The sequence below is a fragment of the Tympanuchus pallidicinctus genome, unplaced genomic scaffold (assembly GCF_026119805.1).
Source record: "Tympanuchus pallidicinctus isolate F22 unplaced genomic scaffold, pur_lepc_1.0 scaffold21, whole genome shotgun sequence".
NCBI lineage: Eukaryota > Metazoa > Chordata > Aves > Galliformes > Phasianidae > Tympanuchus > Tympanuchus pallidicinctus.
In genome coordinates, this window is record NW_026294733.1 from 5,615,363 (window position 1) to 5,641,604 (window position 26,242).

The window sequence follows — 26,242 nt, forward strand, 5'->3', positions numbered from 1 at the left end:
TAAATCATTGCTCAGACAGAATTATCTAACTTGCTTTTGGGATACTAAATTATTTGGCCAGACAAGTTAAAAATGGAATTCAGTAGTAGCAGGTGCTGGAATCTTTCAAATACAAAAGCTGTAAACTGAAAAACATCCTCATAATCCAGGTGTTAACTAGGAAACTAATCTAATAATTGCCAAACAATCACAAGATGATGAAAGAACTATCCACAGACTAAAAACCTCACCTGTCCAGATGAGTGGAACCTCCCACACCAATACTTTACTCTGAAAATAGCAATGAGCAGCCTTGTTTTCTTGAAGGCCTTTTAGTTTAGATGAAAATAGGTTCTTTGTCTCAGTCTTCTTCCTTTTTTTCTTTTTCTCCATTATAAGCAGATTGATTGCTTGACTCTCCTAACTTGGTTGTCTGGGCACACTAAAATCTTGTCCCTACTGCTTCTGGCAGACTTGAGCATTTTCCCTGGTAGAGGAAGTTATATGAGTCCTAAAGGAATATCTGCTTTCCAAATGTCTCAGCTTGTACAGACAAGAATTTATCTGGGAGTCTGGGAACAGTCAGTTCCAACCTCTTACTTAATTGACATACGTACAAAAGCTGTAGCTCAGTTAAGCTAAGGCCTGCAGATGTGACTCAGCCTTTTGACTGTAGCTTGCTGCTGGCTGCTCTGTGCAGGCTGATTAGTGGGGCAGCGTGCAATTGGAAGGCTGGCAGTCTTTGCAGAGAGAAAGCTAATCACTGGTAAAGAGCTTTAAATCAGAAGCAATGGTATGAAAAGCCTTGATTACATGAGCATCCCAGTTCCTTGGAATTCCAGACAACCCTTCTTGCTTGCAATTGTAAGTAATCTGTTTCCCAAGAAATACAGTTTAACTATAACAAAACTATTCTGTGTTCTAGGACAAGACAGAAGCTGCCCTAAATGACTGCAGCAAAGGTATGACTTTCTTTCCTGTGTTTTGCTCTTGTGCTAGATTTTTGATGAGTAAATGACACCAATTAGTGCTTTACAACAGTGCTATGACTTTGGGCACAGCAGTCTTGAAATAATTTAGAGAAAAACTGTAGTGGAAAGCATCTCAATCTAGAATTACTTATTTTGTGAAATGTGAATGAAACTTACTATCTGTAATAATTTACTTTATATTCTTTTGTGCCAACAAGACTGTTGTTTGTACTTTTTTTTTTTAATTATTATTAAGAAAGCATTTTTTATTGTGGAAGCTGTTATACTTACTTTTATAAACCCACTTCCACCTGCCGTTCCCCTCAAACCTTGGTTTAATCCCAGGCTCCAAAGAGCTGTGGGGGCCTCATACAATTAAAAGCATTATCAGTTCCCTTTTATGCATGGCTTTTGCTTTGTCACAAGGGCTTATGCTTTCCCATTTTTGTCCTGCATAGTTTTATCTCTGCAACTTCTAGTGCAATCGTTTCAGCTGTGTGTTGCTTTATTGCTTCCACCCACTCACCCATGCTCGAATATTTGTTAAACTCCCCATGATAGCTGGGGAAGAATGTCCGAATTACCAGTCAGAAAACTAATCCAGTGGCTGAGTGCCAGTACTGCTTGTACAGTAAATAGGAGTTTGCATGTTTTAAAAGTAACCTTGAAGGTAACAAATTCTAGCTGACCTCTCTTACTCTGGGGTTTTGCGTTTTGGCAGCGGTGCATTTTCAAAAACATTTCTGATAATTTTGTGGTGGCTTATAGAGGACTGGTATGTTTTGCTGCAGTGAGACTTAAACCATCGCCTGATGCTCCCCAGGGACTTGGCTTACAAGCTGCAATGCAACACCTACAGCACAGCAGAGCAATTCACTGCAACATGCTGACTGTAGTATTGTCTTTGTCCTTCCAGAAGGAATAAGCTATAGAATACTTGCCTAATCTGAGTAATAATTTTAATGGGTTAGCAATTAAAAATTCAGGCAAGATTTTGTACTTGCTTTTACTGTGATGAAAAATGGGTGAATAAATTCTTGAGACATCAACAGCAGCCTGTGAATTGTAAGTTTAGGATTTAGTCCTAACTTTTAGTCCTAAAAATAACTATTGATATTAAAAAAATTAGTACACACTTAAGAATTATTTGTAGGAGCTGTAGAAATGTTTCAAGTAAAATGCTGTGCTTCGTTTTTGTTTTCCAGCAGTGGAATTAGATCCTAACTATATTAGAGCTTTGCTGAGAAGAGCAGAACTATATGAAAAAACAGAAAAACTAGATGAAGCTCTGGAAGATTATAAAGCAATCCTAGAAAAAGACCCATCAGTTCATCAAGCCAGAGAAGCTTGTATGGTAAGCCTTTTCAGTATACTTTGGCTCAACTTCAAAATGAAGACTTTCCTTTCCTAGTCTAAATATTCAGTACTCTCAATGCAAGCTGCTTCATGTAGCAATAACTTTGAGTCTGAAATGTAGTGTTCTCTTCCAGTTTTACATAGGATAGAAGACATGAAATGCTACAACTTCCATTACGGACCTGAGTCCTGCTAAGCATAGGTGTTTTTTTTTAACGTTTGTAAAATGATTGAAGGTAGATGTGTGTTTTGAGCTGCAAGCTGTATTTGTGCCTGTTGGATAGCATACCCCACGCCCTACACAATGCACACACAAAAATCACAGAGTTGTGGGAGTTGGAAGGGATCTAGAGATGACTGAATCCAATCCTGCTAAAGCAAGTTCCCTGTAGCAGGTCACGCAGGAATGCCTCCAGGTGGGTCTTGAATATCTCCAGAGAAGGAGACTCTACAACCTCTCTGGACAGCTTGTTCCACTGCTCCATCACTGACAGTGAAGAAGTTCTTCCTTACACAGTTTGTCACAGAATATATTACAGTTCTCACTTTTCTTCTAGTTTGATTCTCCCTGAGGGATATCTTGTAACTGAATGCAGTAACGTTTCAAAAATACTCGTCTAAGTAACATACAATACACTTACTACAAACTTTGAATTCCTGACTGAGGTTGTTAACTGTATTTATACATGTGCTAGGAAAGGTTGGCTAGGCCACAAACAGGACAGCACTGACTGCTGTGGTGAATCACTGCAGCATTTTAGTAGCCAGCACTTCAATATGGATCAGCAATTTGGAAATCATAGAATCGTTTGAATTGGAAGGAACCACTAAAGGCCATCTGGTGTAACTCTCCTGCAATGAACACGGACACCACAGCTCCATCAGGGCTCAGAGCCCCTCCAGCCTGACCTTGAGTGTCTGCAGGGATGGGGCACCCACCACTTCTGGGCAGCCTGTGCAGTGCTTCTCTGCTCTTGTTCTAAAAACAAACAAACAAAAAACCCCAAAAAACAAAACCTTAATTGTATTCTGACTTTAAGAATAAAAGTCGGAATACAAATACTCAATAATAAAGTTTTTGCTTGTTAATAAATTAGTGGGAATCTATTTTTATTTCAGTATAATTATTCTGGTAACTGATGAGTTTGCAGTTAAATGTTTTCTTGGTATAGAAATAGATACTTTTTTGATTTTGATATTATTTAAGTGAACAGCAGATAGAGGCTGTTTGAGTTATCTGCAAGTCTACTTAAACATAAGTCTACTTAAACTCTGGTATTTGGCTTCTTGATTTTGCTGTGTTCTGGTTTTGGTGTTTGTTGCAGGTTTTTAACGTATACCTTGTGTGTGTATTGGCTATTTTGAGATATTTTACTAATAATGACTTAAGTCTGCTATTAATTTTTAAAAACTTAACCTTTCACATAAAAAAAGGCACCTGGTATTTGCGTCACTCTTTTCTAATTAAATTATTTTTCTTGTTCCCAAATAACGTGAGTTCTTCAGCTTAGCACTGTGTTCCCTTGTCTGCTGTCACTGAACATTATAAATACTTAAGGGTTAATGGTTTCTTGAGGAAATTTTGTCATATCACTCAAATAATAATAATTAAAAAAAGTTCTTTAAGGTTTGCTTGGACTTCAGGATGTGGCAGCTTTGTTGAACAAAGGAAAACTCCTAACACTTCACGAAGCCCAGTCTATCACATAAATAACCTCTACTCAGTGAGGATATAAAGTCATTGCTACAGCCAGTTCATTTGAGTTCCTAACTGTCAAATACAAGCAGAAAGTGTTTTTTCTAGTGAATGTTCAATATGTTAATGCTTAGCATGGAAACCTGCTGTCAGTTGGACAATTTCAAAGGGTCTTTTCACAAAAGTTGGTGTAGCACGAAGGGCTGTTTTTGTGCAGAAAGCTCCTCCTATAGGCTGCTTGCCCTTCCTATTTCTGAAAGAGGTTATGAAGGCTGTTGAAAGGAAAAATGTGGTAGATAGACAGTCTGTGGCTTTGAAAGAATGCATGCAAATGAAGGGTAGCTGCTATCAAATAGAAAGTGACCACCAGTTATGTCAGAGCTGGAGCTTCATGCCATGGTGTGTGAATGGCTTGTGAGCACCAGAGTGCCTGGAAAGAGCTGACTACCTTCCATAGGGAAAGCAACAACTTAATTCCATTTTACGATAAATGGATTTTTAAATATAATGCTTGGTTGGGCACTTGAATCTATATGACATACTTGTCTTTTAATAGCTTGTTAAATTTTCAAAGGGCATCCGTTTTCTGTGTTCAGCTTCATATCAGTGAAACTGCAACCTACTCTGCCCCATAAAGGAAAAAAGTTTACTCCAGAAATTTTGTGTAAAAGCCACTATCTATACGTTGCTGCAGAAATATGTTTTCAAGGTTTGGGTTTAATTATTTTAATTCCCTGTTTGTGAAAATAAGGTATTAGTAGTGATTTTTTTTTAAAAATTCCCCTCCCCCATACCATGGTGTTGTAATGACACATTAGGAAGTGCTTTAATAGCATATTAGACAAGAAGCCTTGCCTGAAATTACTTCCTTTGGGACTAGATCAATTGCACTGATGGCAGAAAAGTACTCTGCTTAACTGTGTAACTCCCATTAGTGGTAAGGGTAAGATTTCACAAAGCAGCTGAAGTGTTGAACTGCCTGCTGCTTAGAAAGCTGTCCAGTTGCTTTCCTCATGCTTATGCTGGTACACTGACCCTGTGGAGATGGCTGGTGATATATATATGTATATGTACATGGGGCTCTGGCAGGCAACTAACCTGGCCAGAAGGAAAAGCATCTATAAGTGAGAAAAAAAAAAAAAAAAAAAGCCAGCAACCAAAAAGCCCTGAAGGATCAGCTTTATACTGCTTTGGCTTTCTGCATTCAGAGGAGTCCCACTGCAGTTACTGGTGAGAAGGAAAGATGTGGTCAAGGCAGTGCAGGAACTGGGCCGGTCATTTCTGGCAGCACCCAGTGACAAGGTCAGTTTACTGTACTGTGAAACAACCCCCTGATGCTTGTTGCATGCAGCTGAGAGCAGGAGAGCGTTTTATCACCTAGCTCTTGGCAATGGCTTAATAAATGACGGGCTTGTCAAACATCGTTACTGCAGGGGCAGTGAACGTGATGCATCCATCATAGTTGAGAAAAGAGTATTTGTGTTGGCCATGTTTATAGTCTCCTAGCTGAGACTATGGCTTATTTGATCCAGGAGTTCAGCCAAGGAATCTGCTGACGTTTCTAAAGGAAACGATGGGATTTAGTTTTGTAGCTTGTAGTCTTTTAGCATTAGCCTCGATCCAAGAAAGGCCTAATGTAATCTAGTTGGTTACTTGGTAAAACAGTGCAAGCGTGTTTTAGCAGCTCTTCATACAAAGAGCAGCTATGCAGATCTGACAGATTGTTACGAAGCACCAGTAAGGATTCCATAGATGAAGATGTGAGAGCAGTCAGTCATTGGTACAAAATACAAGGAGTTTGAAACACACAGCTGATCTGAACCCCCTAAAAGTTTAGATGCAATCCTTTCTGTCTCTTTCAAAACCACAATTTTCTTTCAGTATCTGGTGGAGATTTGTTCCAGGAAAGAATCAGAAACAGTGCTGCTGTTCTTCCTGGTCATCTTTCAGAAGCGTTTTAGAATGACTGGTCATTTACTTATAATTTTTGTAGCTGGAAAGCACAGAGTTTGACTGTTTTGTGTACATTCTGCTCCTCGACCTCATTTTAGTAGGCAGACTTCTGGTCGCATGTGGTGCAGGATACGTTGTATGAAATGCCCTCAGTTTGTACTAGAGTGGTTTACAGCATTTTGCTTTTCAGTTGGTCAAGCTTCAGAATAAAAGCAATATTTTGAGATTGAGGCTTTAAAGCCCTTCCCTCCCTACCCCTTACCCTCCCCCCCCCCCCCCCCATGAAAATTTGTTAATGAAATACTGACATGGCTAATTTTATGCTTTTTAAAATAGTTGTAATAGATCTCTAAATTTTATAATAAAAAACGTTGTTCCAGATATAATGCTGTCTCCACCTATGTAATTAGCAGATCTGTAATATGTAGGGACTAAGAGGTTCTGCTTTATTGTGATGTAAAGTGCCCTGCTCTTTGCAGAACTAGTTCAGCACTTCTGTGCCTCCGCTGGTAGTGAAAATGATGCATCAAGAGAATCTGCAAATTAGCTTTGTTCACCTGTTAGAGCCAATCTTTCTCCTTCCTACGTATAAGAAATACTTCACATACTGCTGTGGGGAATATAATAATCTTGTTAAATGGGGGTTTAAAAGAAGTTAAATGCACAGTAATTCTTTGCTTAGGTTCCTGGTTTGTTAGCTGCTGTAAAATTTCAGTATGGCTTATATGTCAGAAGTACAGCACTCATGGTTTAAAGCCCACTGTTGCACACTCTGGTTGCCTTTGATATCATTTATGCCAAATGAAACAGTTTGAAATTACAGTGTTTTGTGGTCAAATAATCCCTATTGATGCTTTCCCAGGGAGTGTTTATGTGGTATCAATCGTTAGGTTTTGTTTTTAGAAGGTGTATAACAATGTTGTGTGAATTTGAGCTTCAGTGCAGTTTCTGAGGGAGCGGCAGACCAGATAAACTTAGTTACCAAAAGAAGCTGTACTTTGAGATAAGTGTCACAGACCAAGATGAATAGCCAGGTTTATGGATACCGTTCTATAGATAAGTAACCTTAGATGTACTTCTCTGGAGTGAGAAATGGTGAGTCTTTGGAATAGTACTATTCAGGCAGACAAAACACAGAACACGTATTTCTGATCAAGTATTTAGGTCTTCATTTCATGCTGAACGCTAATGTCCACATGAGAGATAGATTCTGTGTAAGCCAAACTCATCCAAGATAGAGCAGATGTGTTGTGGTTTAACATGGCAGGTAGTTGAGCGCCACAAAGTCATTCACCCACTCCCCCAATTCCCAGTGGGATGGGGGAGAGAACAGCAAAAAAAATAACAAAGTAGAACTCGTGGGTTGAGATAAAACTACTTAGTAAGATAGGAAAAAGGGAGAGAGAATGTCACAGCCACAATGCAAACTGAATTTACAGCCTGGGGATATCCACGCATTTTCATGTGGGCAGCGTGGGTCCAGACCCAAGTTAATAAGGCCCTCTGGGTCAGCAGGAGTTGGATGGTGTCTGACTGCACTAATTGGATCTGATCCACTGGTGGTGATATTGGGCCTAAGCTCATTTCAGGCTTAGCCACCTCTGTGTATGTGCATTGTACTCTTTCATATTGACTTTTCAGTTTGTATGGGGTATAACACCTCTCTTCCCCATCAGTGTTGAAAGTGCCTGTGTTCACCAATCAATACTGTTTTGAACAGGAGGAATAGCCAGGCAGATATTTTTTTTTCCTTGACATGAATATCTTATTTCACTGTAACAATGTTATCAGAGTGACAAACCCATCCATGATGATTGGAGCTATAAAATACAGGAAGGAACTAAATTAGGAAATTGAATTCTTTAACTATGTTCAGAAGCCAATTATCACAAGGGAAGTACATAAGGAGTGAATTCCACACTTGTTACCATAGTTTACAACTGTAATTAACTTACTGATAGCACCATTTCAGCAGATCTGTCTTATTTGCCATGACTATATAATTGGATCCTGAGCTGCCAGAGTTGTATAGTAATAAGCGTAGTAAGTTTGAAATAGTAAGTTCTGAAAATATGAAGAAGATGCAGTGTGAATGACAGTTGCTTCTTATATATATATTTTTAATATACAAAGGCTGCTCAAAAGTGATGTTTCCTATTTTATTATGTTGCCCTGTGGTGTCAGAGGTGGATGTTGGTGGTATGGAAGCAAATGTTGAACCTTGTCACCGATATTCCATTCCATTTTGTTGCCATGTGATAAATGGCAGCAGAGGGGCATTCTGACACAATGGCATCTGACATGGAAGTGTGTATGAAGCACAGTGTGAAATGGATTTCTCCACGGGGAGAAAATGGTACACTGAGTGACATTCATTGACAACTTGGTGAATGTTGATAGAGGCCAAACAGCGAATGTGAGCACAGTGAGGTGATGGGTGGTGCATTTCAACAGTGGGTCACCTCTTCTGGCACAGACTTTTTATGAGCACAGCATGCAGGTTCTTCTTCGTTACTGATGGTGACTATATGAAAAATAATGTTTTGTAGCTGAGAATTTGCTCTCTCAAATAGTGTTACTGTGCTCTTTGGATCTGTTGTAGTTTCTATGGAAATAAATGGGAGGCATTACTTTCAAAGTGATCTAAGCTGTTTTCGACTGATGCAATAGTAAATGTAGTGAATATGAAACTATAGCTTAAAATGGTCTTTACAGTCAGTTAGCAAAACAGCACTGCTGTTTGAGATGGAAAACGAGCCAAGCTGTTTTAAGTGTAAATGGGAATCTCGGATCACTGGGAATACGTAGACTATGCTGTTATGTAATGCTTATTAGAATGTGATAAGGTTTTCACCTGTGATGGTGCACAGATTTTAACACTAGTGCCATTTCTGAGGAGGAAAAAAACCAGACTGTTCCTTGGACTGACGCCTTGCTCAGGATGAACTTGTTGGAAGTTCTCTCCATGATGAATCATTGAATTGGGGTCCTCATTAGAAATATGGCAACATTGAATAATGAGGTGTTGCTCATTAAACTGTATCTTGAAGTTCATATACAGCAATTCAGTGATCTTCTGATAAAATACTTTTGTCTAGAAGATCTTCACATTTTCAGCATGCATTTCCCTGAAGCTGTCTGCCAATTCAAACTGACTTTCCAGATGCTTTTCCCCACTAGACCTGTACTCATGTTCAGAAGTAAATACAGTGCTTCCTTAATTTGTCTAGTCTCTCCTAGCCATATTTAATGTCTGTGGTAGAGAAGATAGGACAAAAATGTACTTTAATTCTAAGTCTCTTAAATTCCCTGAACTCTTCAGTTGAAATACTAGGCAAGCAGATCAGATTCCTTGTTCAGCCATAAAAATGTGTGCCTGTGTGAAACCTGCACTTACAAGTTACAACTTGCTGTGTTTCTATGAATTGATGTCATAGGATGAATTACAAGTTTCCACAGTGGGATAAAAGTGTTGGTTTGACATGAGGATTTTTTTAAAGCCATAAACAATGTATCTTGGGTATGTACATGAAAGTCACATACGCTTAACCTACAGTATTACTGAAAGCATGGATCTGATTCCAATTCTGCCTTCTTTTCTGCAGCGATTACCTAGACAAATTGAAGAGCGGAATGAAAAATTAAAGAAAGAAATGTTAGGTAAGTAGTATGCTTATATAACTTGCTTAATAATCATTGTGGTCTGCTAGAAAAATAAAGGATATAGTTGTGTTAAACAAAGCTCATGATTTATTCCTAGTTCTCCATTGCTTAGTTTTGCCTACAGAACGTTTTAGCCAAATAATTTTCCCCTACAGAAAGGTTATTAGTTAAATTTATAGGCAGTAATACTCAATGTATTCTATAACAATAAATGTAGAAGCAGAGGGAAGTGGTTTGGAACAGGCTCTGTCCTGACTCTGTGCAAGCAAACTTTCAAAGGAGACGTTCCCATGAATGGGTTAAAACAGTTTTCACTAAACCATACATAAAAGAAATCAACCAGCTGTAATAACTGAGCATGTTTGATCTTGCGACTGAAAAAATAAATTTGGTTCCTTTTGTAGCATTTTCCACCTATAGACCTCCAAGTCTTCATGTTTATCCTGGTTTATATGGTATTTCATTGCTGTGTGCGTTGAGGCTGGATTAAAGGTACCTAGTGTTACAAGCAGGCCTCTGGCCTTGCTAGGAAAGGAATTTGATTTCTTAACTTTCCTTATAATTCATAAATGTCAATATATACCAAAAGATACTGTTGACCATTATTATTTTTTAAAGAGAATGTAATTGGTATAACTATTTGAATATATGTGCCCTCGTGATTGCATTGCATGGCGTTGCTTGGATAATAACTTAACAGGATTGACATCTCTCAAAAGGGTAATTACTTAAATAAGACTGCCCAAGGAAGTTAGGTTTTCCTGTGTCATAATAATTTGTGCAGAACACTTCCTTGCACAACTCACAGTGTTATGGATAAACTAATCGTTGTGGGGTGACCCACAAAGGTTGTTGCCAACGTTGTTTGCTGCCTCCTAATCAGAAGGATTTTGTAGTTCCTATAGGTTCAGATAATGGATATCCCAATATTCTGGTTTTAAAACAAGGTGTTGGTGGGGTTTTGTTTGTTTTCACAAATCTTTTCATTTCTGTCATCTAGAAATTGCACACAAAAGAGCAAGGACAAATGTCAGTATAAGATAAAAAGAGAAAGTTGACTGTACGTGACTAGCTGTCAGCAGTTAGCTATTTACTCATTCTAAGTGTGACAAGTAGTAGATGAAATGCTTTTGCTAAGATGGATACGTTTTGAGAGTATAGGATGGTGTTGTGTTATTCTGTGGAGAATCAGGTTAAACAAACTCAGTCTATCTTGCATATAATAACACTGATTCCTAAAATATTTGGGAAGAAGAGACTCTTTGAAGAGATTCTACTGTAGTTGACAGTGTTCTTCAAGTTTTGCCCCTCACTGTGCAGGAAGCCTGATGTGCTCTTGTTTTGTATGTGTCTTCATCTACTGAATTTAAATAAAGTTGCAGTAAGGCTTTCTAGAGCTGCTCTACATCATCAGATTGCATCCAGCATTGTGCTTAGAACAAGCTATAAATAACTGACAACTGCAGAAAATCTCCAGAAGGATCATGCCTCTTTGGAGGATGCGATAGTTTTCAACACAAACTAAAATGAAAACAGTTCCTGAGCTCTTCTGAATCCTTTTTACTATTGCTAACAATGTCTAAAAAGTCTCACTAACCACAAAAAGTACTGATACAATAAATCCAGCTTTATAAACTGTCATTAGCCAGTTTAATTCTATATTGTTAACTTTCATCTAGATTTCAGACTAGATGTAATTTTATTTAGAAGTATTAATCCAGTGGCAGGTAAGATTTAAGAACTGTTCTAGTCTTCTGAGAGCTAAATCAGGTGATGTGTATTGGGATGCTGAAGAAGGGATTCCCTTCTCAGTGGTATTATATCTGTGCAAGGGAATGCACTGACATTTGCTTTTGTAAACAGCCAGACTAAGAGTCAGCATGTAACCCTGTTTTCATCCATAACCTCAGTGCAACAGGATTCACATAAATTGTCTTATATGTTGTTAAAATTGCCTGGGTCATTTGGGCATTTATTCATGGCATTACTTGTTATCACCAGTGTAACAGAAAGTAGGGAATTTTTCTATCATTCGGTGTCTTCATAGAACATTTGAAGTTAAGTTTCAAGTATGGGCAATAATTACTCATTTTATTTGTTATGCCCAATACTTCTCCATAACAGAAGCAGCAGCAATGGGCTTTTTGGTTTAGTTGAAACACACTTAGGACTGGTGTACCCAGCACAGCTGAGTAATGCTGCCATGAAAACCAGAACTGTGTACAAATACACTTTAAAAGGAGCGCATCTTCCTCCTTCCCCCAATGTGTTGTTTCCTGTTTTCCAGTGCAGCAGCTCATTACCACATAGTTTAACAGAAACTGAAACCACTTCTTAAGTGATGGTATGTAAATAAATCAGAGTACATTTTCTTGGCTGGATCTTCTTTTCCAAACTACCTTGCTATGAATTCTTGCATACAAATGGTAGTTGCATGTGATTAATGAAGTTAATGTCATTAGAAAAATGATGGTTTATTGCCAAATCAGCCCCATTTCTGCTATGTATTCTGAAAGGTTTTAACACATCTGAAGCTGGCATTTGCCTTTAAATTATGTCTGTATTTTCCATTCGGTATTGGCAGGTTAATGTTGTCACATGATGCTAAAATTGGCTCAGTGCCACCTAACCTCCATTTGAGTTTCATATAGATGAAAGCTTTACTTATAGCACACTTTCAAAGTAGCTTTTAAATGCTTGTGGCACTGAAGTGTTCAAGGTCAGGTTGGAGAGGGCTTTGGACATCCTCCACGAGATCAGGTTGCCCATGCCCACAGCACGAGGGTTGGACCAGATGGTCTCTAAAGGTCCATTCTAACCCAAACCCATTCTGTGATCCTATTTTCTTTTCCTTTGTGTTTCATCACATGGGCATCCTCTGCCTCCCTCACTGCCTATGTCTATTTGGGTTATTTTTCTTCTGATTTTAAAAGAAGGTTTCTAGCTATTGTGCAACAAGCTGGTCTTCTTTAGCTCCTCATTATTGTGATGAAGGACCGTGGCCCTTGGGGAGAGGTGTGAAGTGAGCAGGAGTTTGGAATTGTTTCAGTGAGGTTTAGCAGCTTGCTGTCTGTGATCTCAACACAATTCTTTACATAGCTATAGGAAAGCTAAGCGTGTTGGGTATAAACATGGGAGTGGAACATATGCCAATCTGTGTAACTCATCTTATACAAACAATTCATCAAGTCTGATCAAAAACATTTGGGATTTTCAGTTTAAGTTATAAAATGAGTGTATTCTTGAAAACAGTAAAATGTCCTTGCTTATTAATGTGATTAACACAAAGACCAATTAGAGCATATCGCCTGGCCTTTCCATCAATAAGAGCTTTTTCCAGCTACTTGAGATCAGTGCAAATATTTATGAGGCTTAATGCCTAAAGAATGATTTTCTTCTTTGACACTGAAGGGTATGTTGTATTTGAAACTAAGCAGCTGAAGCTCAGTACTGCGAGTACAGAGAACTTGAGGTCACTTGAAGTAGTTCAAACCAGAACTGACATACAGTTGCTTTTTGTCCAGTCTTTGCTTACCATTTAGGGGTAGGAAGATGGTTTGTTCTAGCTCTTCTAATTGCTTCAAAAATGCTGTTGATATACAGAAAGTTACACAAAGATAAGACCTCCTCAGAAATTTTTTAATCCAAAAAAATTCTTAGCATAAACAATATCTGGCTTTTCAACTTCCAAGCAACACAAAATCTCTAGCAGCTATATTAGAAGAATTGCCAGAAATACTCAACAGCAGCCAGTTGTGATTGTTACATGAAAAATAAATCATGAGAAGTCTTTGTGCATCTGTCTTTTGTAACAGAACATTACTTTTTTGTTTAGGTGAATAATGAATCGCAGATTTCTGAGACTTGCATTGATTTTTCCCAGTTATTTTTCCTGTTAATCTCTCAATATTGTTCTGCTCAATGACTTTAGCATGATGGAGTTCCAGGTGGAAAGTACACACGTGCTGTTTTGGGAGAATGTGACCCTGCTCTGGCGAGTGCTTGACTGCTGAGAACTCCTTGCAGCTGAGTCACAGCTCCACATGCTTTTTGCCTCCTTCCAGCACTGTTTTTCTTTTAAGAGTTTTACTTTGGGGGAAGGGAAAGGTTGGGCTTAACTACTGATCTTAATTTAGGGATGAAAGGAGAGTGGGGGAGGAAGAAACAGTGCACTCCAAACAGTGGGAACAGTGCATTGGGCTTGAGTTCCTGGAAAAGGCAGGGCTTTCTCTGCTTTATTATTAATATTTATTGGATGTGATGCTCAGGGACGTGGTTTAGCAGAGGGTTGATAGGGTGGTATGGTCAGGTCGTGGTTGGACTCGATGATCTTTAAGGTCTTTTCCAACCTAAGTGATTCTATGATTAACATTTTAATTAACATGGCTGCACCAAGAGGCAGTGCTGTATGTGGACTTCTGTGGTAGAACAGAATGGTGACCTATAACTGTGTTGTTTAATGTATAGTCACAGCTTGGGTGAGATGAAGAATAAAGTATTAAATACATCTTAGCCTTTAGCTTCTCCCAGAGAACTGGCCTAGCTACAGGCAAGAATGCCAAGGCAGTTATTCTGTGTTTATGCTCCAGTATGACCGGAAAACAGCCATCATAACTGCCACTAGAAAAGGCCTTTCAGTGTTTTCTGAAACAGGCAAACTTGTCTTCCTGCTCCTGAGCCAGCTGCAGTGCTCGGATAACTTGTAAACTGTTTACAACTGGCTGTAGGAATGCCAGATTATGCCAGGATTCTTCCACCACTAGACAAAGACACTTCTCACCCAAAAAAGTGAAGCTAAGCAATGACTGATTGTTTGTCTAAAAGCACAATAGCAACTATTCATCCCCATCGTAGAGACACTGTGAACATCTTTGTAGTTTTATATCAGAGTGCTTTTAGAATGAAGTGGAAAGTTATGAACTTGACTTAGTAGTTAATTTACACTAAGCAGTGTAGCTTAAAAGAGTCTGCAGAAGGAAACTAACCCTAAGTGAGTTGCCCACTGGAATACCCTTGGCTAACTAACCCATCCTACTAATTAGCTGCTTTTGTGGACAAAGGTTGTCTCTTTTTTCATGCGGAATTTCCATTTTGCCTCTCAGAGACCAATCTTGCTTTAAGATAATTGCAGAGATACCTGAAAGATTTTGAACCTGCATTTTGATGCAAGATCTTTAATTACACTGGCTAATATTTAGAAGAACTGCAGTAATATTAACTGTTAGTTTGCTTATACAAGATTGAGCTGCTCCTCAGACTAAAATGTTTGCATTTTTTTACTATCATTTCTTCTTGTATTTTCTATGAGTGTTTTTGAAAAGCTTCCCTGCCCTAATTCTGTTTTGCAAATGTGATTGGAAACATAGTCTATTTTGGATTACTGGGACAGTGTTTAACCTGGCGTGAACAGTTGCCAGATAGTCTGCCCCTTGTCTCTCATATCTGTTGAATAAGTTCAGACTTTGATACAGTTTCTGTTTTGAGTTCAGTCACAGGGTTGCAGCACAGTGCAAGGCAAATGACTTGATCTGTTTGTGCTCTGTGTAACATAAATACTGTTCATGTCCTTTTGCAAAGGACTTGCATACAACTTTGCTCCTTACATTTCTGTATTTCATCATTGCTGTGAAGTTACTGCTTCAGTATGGCTTAGCAACAAAGCTCTAACTCAGTCCAGATTGTTTGCTGCATTGCAGTGAGGAAACTTAGCTAATAGCAGTAGTAATGATTGCACTTCTGGGAACAACTTGTCCTGGGTGCCACCTTACGCAGAAGAACCTAGCAGAGGCATAGAAACTAAATGGTAACTACTCTTATGACTTTGCTGTTGTATCCTAATACTTAGTTTAGAAGTAAAGGTAAAGATGACACCTAGAATAACACGTACACGTCTTGTGTCTAAGATGGCTTTAAGAAAGCACACGCTTACAAGTTAGGAACAGCCAGGAGGAACGTGATATTTTTCTTGGAAAAGCAGCCGTCTTTCTTGTGCCTTGTCGTGCCAGCAGATCAGCTAGCTTGTGTTTAGCCAGCACTGAAGGTGTGAATTTTGCCTCTTGTTTAATTTTATGCATTTTACTTATTCTACAAACTCTATTTGGATATGATTTCTTTGAAGGATGTCCTTTTGTTGTCCTTCTCCTTTTATAGGTGGTAGGAACTATTGTTTAGTAGAGTCAGAAAGCTTGTGTGGTGTGTACATTAATAGTGGCCTTTGGATTTTAACTGTTGCACCTTATGTGTCTTTAATAATGCTCGTTAAATAACGGCTGCTTAGAATTCCTAGCAGGGATGAGTTAGCTACAGAGAATTGTAGTTTTGAACATGAGTTCCTGATGGCAGGATGTCATCTGTCATGCTAAAAATGGTAACAGAGTTGTATGCTTCAAATGGAACTGCTTTGTTAGAAGGTGCAGACACTTGCATGGATGGATTTCTTTCAGTGTTCGTTGTATCAATATACATAATCTAGAAAGAGAGCTGTCATAATTAGGAGCGAGCAGAGTTGGAACTTTAGCTTTCCCTGTTTCTGTTGGCAGTCCAGGAAACTGGGCAGTTCTAATATCCTTGAATGTTTACAGAACTGTAACTGCACCAAAGTGGCAGGAACTGGAAAAAAAATGCGTTAAAAAACAGAATGTTGGCAGGCATCAAAGTTATATCCAAGTACAACAGAGACTAATTCTTTTCTGTGAGCTGCTAAGGTCCTGTGTAAGGAGCACTTGTGAGTGAGGAAATAAAGAGCTGCTAGTTAGCCAGAACCAGATGGTGTCTGCAGCCACTGCATCAGGGCTGCCTGACAGACCTATCAGAATCTGAACTGATCTACTTTCAGCTCCAGAGCTGACACTGGCTACATCACAACTGGAATTTTTTTAGTTCATACAGGAGCCTAAATATTCAACCAACTGGAGAGACTTCCACAGCATTTCCCTTGAATTAGTAGATGAATTGGTGGAGCTGGAGTGTGTAGTTGGGCATCATTCAGTGGGAGTTTTCCCTCTGCTTACTACTCACGTATTTCTTTTTCATTGTAGGCAAACTGAAAGATCTTGGGAATTTGGTTCTTCGCCCCTTTGGCCTGTCAACAGAAAATTTCCAGATAAAACAGGATTCATCAACTGGCTCATATTCCATCAATTTTGTTCAAAATCCAAACAACAATAGATAACATGAATTCAGCTTAGTTCTGCTGGCTTTCAGGCTTTGTGACCATGTGCTTGCATGTACCAACACAGGGATTCAGCAAACATTCTTCACTCTGTCCAAGTGAAGATAGACTCAAGCACATTCATTTCCCTGCTTATAAATTATTTACAATGTGGATGTAAAGAAAGTCATTTGACTTCTTTTAGTGATAACTCTGTCCTGTGTGTGATTCTCCACTTGCAGTATTTGGCTTGTCCACCAGTCAGGTACATTATTTGGGCCCATTCAATGCTGGCAAGAAAATTCTAGCAAACAGTTCAGTTGAATCAAAATGCCCGTGCACCTGTGGCCAAGAACAAAGCCAGATGGTGTCTTGGGGAATTAATGAATCTAGCAGAAGCACTTCTCCACATTCGGGAGGTGGATGTGACTGACAGCATGCATGGAAGCAAGCCGACCTCCTCTGTGGAATAATTTTTCTTGGTAATAAAGGCTTAGTATTTCTGTTGGATTGAATGTGAAGTTTTTGCCTTGTGTGAATCCTTTCCATGGTGGCAATGTTGTTCAAAATTGTGACATCTACCCACAGATAACATACTGACAAGACAGTAATTTGATGCACTTGAGGTGGTTTTTCTTCTTGCTTATGGCAACATCAGTCCGTTATCCTCAGGCTACCCTTTGTTTACTTTTTATTTATTCTCATTTTTTATTTATTTTCTTTTGAAAATGCTACAGAAGCTGTGTGATGTTACGTATACACCTTGGAAAGTCATATAAAGTTAGGGAAATCTGCTTCTCTGAGACTTGTTCATGTTACAGATCCCCATCATGGCCAGCAATTGACATTAAAATTGATCGCGAAAGTTTCTTGTGATGTAACAGGCTTTGAGAATGCTGAAGCATTAATTTATAGAGAGCTATAAAAAAAAAAGTAGTTTTCAAGTAGTTCATCCAGATTTTGGAGAATGAATATCTTTTGTAATTACTGCATATTGTTGTGGAAATGTTTACATTGGAGGCAGACTTCTTCAGTTGTCTCCACGCAGATTTCAAAACGTGATTTAATTAAATAATGACTGGTAGCTCTCTGTTGGCTATTAGTTGTCATCTTAAATTTATTTCAAGAAATCTTTTTGTGTGTACTTAAAGACTGAAACTGTACTTGCTGCATGTTTGGAGCTCCAGTCTTTACAGTGATGTGCCTGTAGGGAATACTCTCAAGCTAAGCTTTCTTGGTGCTTTCTTTTTCTTTCATTTTACCAGTGCAGACTTAAAGGTGTAGTGGTTGGGGTTTGTTGTTTTTTGATTGTTGTTTCACTCTGTCCTGGTGCATTTTTAGTTTTGACTTTGTGGTTAACTGTCTATAAATTATTCCATGTCTGCAGTGAGGTTGTGTTACATTTATGAGAATTAAAATGTCATTGCCAAGAAGGACTGTGCTGCCTTTAACATCTTCTATGTAATTAAAATGTCTCTTAACTAAGCAAAAGTGTTCAGCCTCTAGGATTTCCATGTGCTGAAACAGTAACCGTGTCTTGTTTTACTGGACTACAATTCCTAAGTGCAAGATTTTATTTCCTGTACTAAAATTGGGTAGACTGGTAGGTGTATGGATGGGAGGCTTTAAAGAAAGATGCTGCTCGTGGTGCTGTGGGTTAACCCAGCTGGGAGCTCAGCGCCATGCAGTCATTCACTCATCCCCTCCATTCCCAGTGGCAGAGGGCTGAACTTACCTGGGCAGTGCAGTGAGGATATAAGGGAGTGTACTGGGACAGAAGTCTGCTCACACCCAAGAGGCTGCATAAGCTAATTAACTGGCTCAGAGCTAGCAACTCTGCTTTCAGAAGTGCAGCACTCTGCTTTCATAAGAGAGCTCTTTAGACTCTTTAGAAGGCTTATTAGGTGAAGCAGAGTACTGAGACTGGTATAAATCTCACTAATTTCACCTGAAGCCTGGACTTCTAAGGAGCAGAGGCTCCAAAGCAGCCCTGGGCAGAGGCTCTGTTGAGCTGGAACTCATAAGCTTGGTTTGAGCCCGAACTGAGAAGCCACTCAGGAATGCCTGAATCATGCCTTGCTAAAGCTTCTAGGTCAGCACGTGACAGGTAGAGATGTCCACTGATGCTGTTGCAGGTTCCATGTTGCCTGACACTGAAGAAGTGTCTGGCCCTGGAAGCACAGCAGTACGGCTTCAGCTGGAGCAAGGCAGTCCACTGACTTGGATTTCACCATCTGGCCTGAGCAAAGGAGTGCATCCAGGGGTTTGTCTTGTTTAGCAACAGCCCTCTATCACTGAATGTGAGGCAGCTTAGATCAGAATCCCAGCCTTCTCTCAACTGCAGTGCATACCCCTACACCACGCATAAATCAAACCACTTTGAAGCTACTGTGGATGCTGTACTTTATTTTTTCTTTGTATCTTGATTATTGCCAATTAATTGTTACCTTTACTCAGCCTTCTGTGTGTACTGGTTTATGGCTGTCGTGTGGAGTTGCAGGCAGTGATTTAACGATTTGCTGCTTTGTCTTACAAATGAATTTGGCGACAAATGCTCTTCCTGCCATTCTGTTCCATTCTTATCTTTAAAGACCTTCTTGGGCAGAGGCTGGGTAGCTTGCTCTGGAAAATAAAAGCACAACAAAACTTGTGATATTTCTACCTGCTGTGCAACTTCCCTGCTGGATGCCTGCTGTGTACCTGTAGTTTTAAAATGAAGGGTAGAATAAATGGAGCTGAAGAATTGCAGCTGATTTGCTTTTCATCCTTGTTTGTAATTTAATTGCATTGTGTGAAAGAGACAGCTGAATGTCACTGTAAGTTGTGCACACCATTAGAGAGGACTCATCTGTAGGTCATTCCTACTCAAAGTGCCGCTGTCTGGCTAGAATAGAAACCTCTGGACTGTGTTATTTGACATTACTGCAAGTTTTTTTTCCAGGTAAAACACCAATTAATTGCCTGATGGAAGCTCTTTTGCATTGTCCACATCCTGAAGCAGCTGCCTTTTCTTTTTTTTTGGCTTTTTATTTTAAAAGGGATTTTTTTTAATATCTAAACTAGTCATCACAGCTGCCAAGAGAAAGGTAATTGGTACTTCCTCCTGTTGTAAATGGTCACAGATCCCTTATTGCCAGGGTGCTTTGAGTCACATGCATTGGGTTTACAACCTCTAATAGGAAAAAATGCTCTATGCAGCAATCTTTTAAATATAAATGCTCTAAGCCAACAACATCTCTTAGAGTTTCGTTCCAATAGTTACTCACCCTTGTGTTTTCAACAGATATGCCTCTTTTCCACTTGGCGTAGTCTCTCCTCAGCTCCCAGCCTTTGTTTCATCTCATTTCTCTGCAAAAATAAAAAGCTGTTAGTACCTGGCACTTTCTCCTTGAACATGTTTGCATAGTAATGAAGGGGCCAGCTGGTTTTCTCTGTAAGCTGAACAGACAGGGTTTCTTTAAGACTTTCCCTACAAATAATTTTCTCCAGGATTTCTGTTTGTGTTTCAGACTTTGTTTTTCCTTTATCAGTTGTCTCTTTCCTTTATCCTTGTCATTTAAGAAGGGACATCAGAACTGATGCTGAGTTTTGTCTCTTTTCTACTCTATATAGAAAGCATTACATCCTTGCTTACTTCTTTCTTGCTTACATGCTCAAACACTGTTAGCCCTTTGGGCAACAGCTGTGCCAAGTTTTAGACCCCCTAAGCCTTTGCTGGAAGGAATACCTGGTTCCTCAGACCCCCACTTTCCTGCAGCTGTGGGTGAGTTGTTCGTGCTTGCGTTATTGCAGCTAAATGCAGGGTTCAGTCATGTTTCCTTTGGTCGAGCTTGACAAAAAATGCGTTGTTTGGTATGACTTCCCACCATGCTGCTGCTTACCAGGGTTTTCAGGAGTGACTTCAGGTTTGTTTCTTACTGACAGATGGAAGTGTTGAGTAGTATGAGAACTAGCTGAGGTTTGAGCAGGATCTCACAGGAAGCATCCCCACTGCAAGGACAGTGGCAAACTGTTTGAGGTCTGCCAGAGAGACAGACCTTAATTCATGTGTGCAACGTTTATTTTATGTTGTAGATATTTCCCTACAAATGTTACAGATATTGTAGAGTGCAGTGCTAGGTGATGTATCTTCATGATTAGATTAGCTGAGAGTTGTTGAATGACAAGATCTATTTTTGATGGATTTTAATTGCCTCTTTTCTATTAATTCTTCTCTACTGAGACCCTGCTTACACGTGGCATGTTCCTGTGCCGCTTGGTGTGAGTAGAGATTGCAGACAGTATTTCAACCCCGTGTCGTCTCAAAAGAAACAAGACCCCAAAAAGAGAAAATCTGTGGATGAAGGAAGAGGGTTGAAGAGTGTTCGGTGGAACATGGCAGATGAGTTCTTGTTGTGGACAAACAAAACAGTTTTCAGCTTGTCTCACCAAACAACTTCAGGCAAACTGAAGAAATGGGAAAATGTAATGAAAGAAGTCTTGAGGGTAAAGCTGCTGATTTCAAAGTTCATGCTTCGGTGTTGGACGAAATTACTGATGCTACAGCGATGGCTCAACTGGCCATTTTTATTAGAGGTATTGACAGCAAATATCACTGGAGAAATGGCTTCTTTGATGCCATTGAAAAAAACACAACTAAATCTCTTGATTTTTATGAAGCAGTAAAAATTACATTAAAGCAGTTTTCTTCAGCCTTTGTCAGCAGATCTGTTACAGCAATTGATGGGGCCCCAGCAATGGCTGGTTAAAAAGAGGGACTTACAAAATTAATAGAAGATGCAATTGCTGCCAGCAACTCATGTTTGATGAAATCTCACAGCATCATACATCAAGAACATGCCTGTATGAAAGCTTTAAAAATGGATAATGTCATGTGAACCTCCATCAAAGCTGTGAATTTCATCAAGTCTGAGGGATTCAATCATCACCAATTCCAGATGTTCCTTAAGCGAATGGATGCTGATTATGGGGACATCATTTACTTTTCTGAAGAGAGGTGACTAAGAGTGAAATGCTACAAAAATTTTTACAAGTTGTGAAGTGAAATCAGGTCATTTATGGGATCAAAAGGAAAATTTGTGCCAGAACTCGTGGATGAAAAATGGCTCATGGATTGAGCATTTGTGGTGGATTTCACTACTCTTTTAATTGAGTTAAATGTGTCTCCTCAGAGTGAAATTTAACTTTTCTGCGCTATATTTCGACTCGTGACAGCATTCAAAATGAAACTTAATTATGGGAAGCTGAAGTTATGGCAAATAATTTCATGCATTTTGGTACAGCGGCTGAACTCAGCCCTGTGAACAAGTGTGGCCCAGGCAAGCCAAAAGGTTGAACAAGCTGCTCTAAATATTACAGCCATCCAAAGCAGCAGAGCCAGGAGCTCGTACCAGAAAGCCCTTTAGAAATAAATTTAAAAAATGCAGAGTGCTCAGCACATCTTCAGCACTTCAGCTTTTCATTACAAGGCCACTTAGAAAGCAGCTCATTCATTTGCTGGTGATGCCGTAAGTAGCGTTTCTGGGGCTTTACCAGCACAGCCAGTGGCTGTGCTCAGATGTCTCTTCAGTCTGTGGTATCTAAAATTGCTGCTGTATCTTCATTTCTACCCTTCCTGAATAGGTAATAGCAAATAATTGCCAGTCTGATCATTTAAGTCATTCCAGTACATCAGCATGTGCTAAAGCTTCTATCTTTATCATTTGTGAGGACGTGCCAACTTTCTTATTGTGCAGGAATATTAGAAATAAGATCAAGGAACCTTTGAGTGTTCTCCTGTCCATAATCTGCACTTAATTGTAAGAGTAAATTTCAGATTATATCACATCTGTTACCTCTATGCCTTCACGTGTGATGGGAGTGGGATACCCAGGAGTGCTGTCTTCATCCTCTCTTCTTCTGCCAGCACTCACATCAGCTCCAGCTCCTGTGTCAGACCTGCACAGAGTTCAGAGTTGGCACTGTCTCAATTTGTATCATAAGATCTGCCTTTCAGAACACCAGTTTAAGCAGGAGACAACACCCTCCAGCACAGAAGAGGCCTTGGGACTAACATAATCCATGACTTACTGTAACTGCAGTGCTGCTGATCTCCTCCTCCCAGTCAGTAAGCAGGAATATGAAACCGCTCCCAGCTCCTCACACCAGAATATTTGGGATTTGGTAAAGCACCAAGCTTTGAAGTTGAACCCTTCCCTCCCTGATTAGTGCATTTCATCACTTTCTTTCAGACCCACCTACCCCTGATGAGAGCAGACACAGCTGCACAAAAAGGAGAAGCCTCTGGTCACCAGCTCCTGTGCTTTAATGAGCTGTGCTGTTCCTAAGGGATTACTGCAGCAGCCAGGAGCTGTTGCCGGCTGCTGCAGCCAAGAACCAATTATATCCCAGTACCACCTCTTTAAGTGTAGGTACAGATGTGTACAGGCACATTTAATGTGCATTAATACATTGCTCATTCGCAAGCTTTCCCTGTTTGGAAGAATCCCAGCATTTTCTTGTTCAGCTGCTTAGTTTTTTTTCTAAACCTGCACAGCCTCTTGTGTGAAAGGAAGCAATTGCTGGGGGATCTTTCATCAGCAGAGGCTCTGGTTAGCTGCTTGTCAAAGAAACATTCTGCTGAGGCACAGTAAATTGCCAGGCTCTAGGCTGCTGTGGCATTAAGCCAGAGTCATCGCAGCCTACCCTGACAGAGGAAAGTCCTATATAGATGAAATGTCCTAAACCAGCCAAAAAACAGTAACCACATTTTTCTGATTCTACATGTTCAGTGGCAATCCTCCTGGCTGGAGGCATCACCATTTTCAGCTATGTCTCCAGCCTGGAGCCAGGATTCCCCATACCTGCCTGCTGCTCAGCAGCTGGCTCACAAGAAAACCATTCTCAGATCAGCCCTCCTGGCACAGAAACAGCACCAACAGCTCTCCTTTCCAAGCCCAGCCTGTTCACCCCACTGTCCTTCGCATCGCTGCCCACACTGACCATATCCCCAGCATTGCTGCAGGGACCTGGGGCCCTGTGCTGCAGGAGGTGGCTGGAATGGCCTAAATGTGTTCCCAGAGCATTGGTGGCATGTGCCAGCCATAAAACGGGCCCTTGGAGAGGCAGCAGCGCGGCTGGGCTCTGCTGGAATAATTGCATCCAGCAATTGCATCTGTCTTTATCTCAAGGAGAACCAACACGTTTAGCTCATCTGCCACAGCCTGCCATCTTGGGGCACTTTTCTGTCTGAGAAAAGAGTCAAGGCAGAATCTGGTAGCTCTGGGAAGAGGAGGCTGCGAGCAAACGCACTGCTGCCCCTGCCTGTTACATGGCAGCTCTCTGCGGCCACACGGACCTGCAGGTGCCCTGCAGGAGCTCAAACACAGCAGAGGCACTGATACGTGCAACCAGCAGCAAGTTTACTAAGCCAAGACGCAACCAGTGGCTCTGCTATAATTTTACCATATTAAGGAAAACATACGTGATGTACATACAGCAGCCCTTGTTCTCCCAGCTTATTTGCAGCGTTCTCTTTGAAAAGACAAACAGACAACAGAGTGACTCAGGAGAAGGTTAACCATCTCCAGCTGTACTGTATTAGTAGTTCAGAGGCCTCATCATAAGCACGGGCCGATGCTCTTCCTTCTGCATTCTGGATCCCCAGCCCCAGCCGCTTTCTCCAGTGGCTCAGAGAACTTTAATATTTGAATGAGCCCGGGAGCAGGCACAGCCTGCCTTTAATATTTAATGACCAAGAGGACTACATTTGGAAATTTGTGCCTCTGAGCTCTGAAGATTCAGAGCTTTTAGCTGAAAGTCTGGATTTCAGAGTTAGAACTGCCCCTCGTTAGCTTTGAATATTTACCCAAAATCCCAAATAGCCCAAAGCTGACACATGGGTCACAGCCTGCCTGGCCCTGAGCACACATGGCTTGAGCTCCAAACCCAGTGGGTAAACAAAAACAAACACTACTGAAACACTCAAGGGAAAAACATGAGCAGAATCATAAAGCCAGGCTGCAGAATGCAAACAACAACCTGACAGCACCGTACCAACCAGGAAATAACCCAACCCTTTTTCTAAGGCCATCTATATGTGCTGAGCCTGCCAGAGCCTTCCTGTAACAAAGAGGGAGAATGACAAATCCACATCCAATGACTTGAGCGTGGACAAGTGAACGAGAGCAGAAATGAAGACAGCGGGTGCCACTTGATGCCAAGGGCAGGTCACCATTCCTGTGGCTCTCAGAGGGCTGCACGCACTGCTGCTGTGTCATTGCACTGCTTTTACAACCAGCACATGGCAGTGCAAGTACTGCTGTGCCACTGGGAGAGCAGGAGGATGAACTTCCTTACAGGGTGGGTCAGATCTCCACGTGAGGCACGACGACACCAGCCTTGTATGCAACCTTCTTGCATTCCCAACCTTTCTGAAAGCGCAAAAGCAGGAAAAGGGCATCGCCATGCAAATCTCAGCAGCCCCTTATGCTCTCAGTATCCCCAGAGGATGCTGTCAGACAGGGAAATGAGTCCAGCTCATCAATGGGGAGCACAAAGGTAATGTGAGATGCTGCCATTTTCTTCACTACCAAAGCGGCCGTGGGCAGTTAACCATCTTCTGTGCTCTTTATCTCATCACATTTAAAAATAACGAGTATGTGACAGCATCTGAACTGACCACCCCACCTCTCTGTTAGCAATATGCCTAATTTCCTTCAGAAGTCTGTGCATTGCTCTCACCCTATAAGAAATCTTGTTTCTCCATTCCAATGCCTCTCATTTCAGCTGGCACGTCACGAGCACTTCTGCTCTCATTAAGTATTCCCCTTTTGATGCTTCGGAGATGCAGTAAACATTATTACAGAGTGGCATTGTGCAGGATTGGCTTCACTGCTGAAGGTTGGCTTACTTTTATACTTTCATCACCAAACTGCTGGAGTGAAGATTAATCAGTGGAGTAATTGCAGACCTCTGAAACCTGTATGGCCAACCTCTCCTGTGGGTTTCACAGCCATGCAGCGAATCCAGCGCTCCCACAGGGAAAGCTCCCGACACAATGCCACAAAGGAAAAGCCATTAGTGAGCAATTACATTTCAGCAGGATTTCCCCTCTCCACCGACCCCTAATGAGGATAACCAATTCAAGAGGAACTGCTGCAAGAATGAAAGAATAATGAGAGAAAGGGGATGGGAGTTCCTGTAATCCGGGCAGAATAAGAAACAACTCTGTGAAGGCGAAGAAAACCACGCAGGGGCTGCGCTCCGAGCGACGGCCAGAGGTGGAGACCTGCTGGTTACAGGAGGCACAGGCTGACCCAAAAGCCTCACGGAGGCCCCACACCAGGGTGGCAGCACTGCAGATGGCATTCACGTGCACAGCCGCTCCATCCAGAAGTTAACTACTCGGTTTTGGAGAAAGCCTTAACAACTGGCAATGGATCAATAACAAAACACCTGGCGTCACACAGGGCAGCCGGTACCACACAACCTGCT

General features: G+C 40.7%; 2 protein-coding genes across 5 annotated transcripts in view; one reads left to right on the top strand and one right to left on the bottom strand.

Annotated features, from left to right (window-relative positions):
- Positions 1-17,289, top strand: part of TTC1 (tetratricopeptide repeat domain 1) — a 32,795-nt gene extending 15,506 nt beyond the window's left edge. For all 3 annotated transcript variants that reach the window (XM_052684988.1, XM_052684986.1, XM_052684985.1), the window contains exons 5-8: positions 905-941; positions 2,156-2,304; positions 9,561-9,615; positions 16,656-17,289. In XM_052684988.1, the coding sequence (XP_052540948.1) occupies positions 905-941; positions 2,156-2,304; positions 9,561-9,615; positions 16,656-16,789 (375 nt within the window). In that variant the 3' untranslated portion in view covers positions 16,790-17,289. The remainder of the gene's footprint in view (positions 1-904; positions 942-2,155; positions 2,305-9,560; positions 9,616-16,655) is intronic.
- Positions 17,290-20,045: 2,756 nt separating this feature from the next.
- PWWP2A (PWWP domain containing 2A) overlaps positions 20,046-26,242 on the bottom strand; it is a 32,605-nt gene continuing 26,408 nt past the window's right edge. Inside the window, exons 3-4 of one of the 2 annotated variants that reach the window (XR_008207286.1) lie at positions 22,603-22,705; positions 20,046-20,116 (exon numbers count right to left, since the gene is read on the bottom strand). Coding sequence is in view for 1 of the 2 variants with exons in the window: in XM_052684975.1 (XP_052540935.1) it covers positions 22,677-22,705 (29 nt within the window). In the remaining variant the exon portion in view is untranslated. Of the gene's footprint in view, positions 20,117-22,297; positions 22,706-26,242 lie in introns of those variants that run through there. The other variant, XM_052684975.1, reaches the window with a different exon arrangement.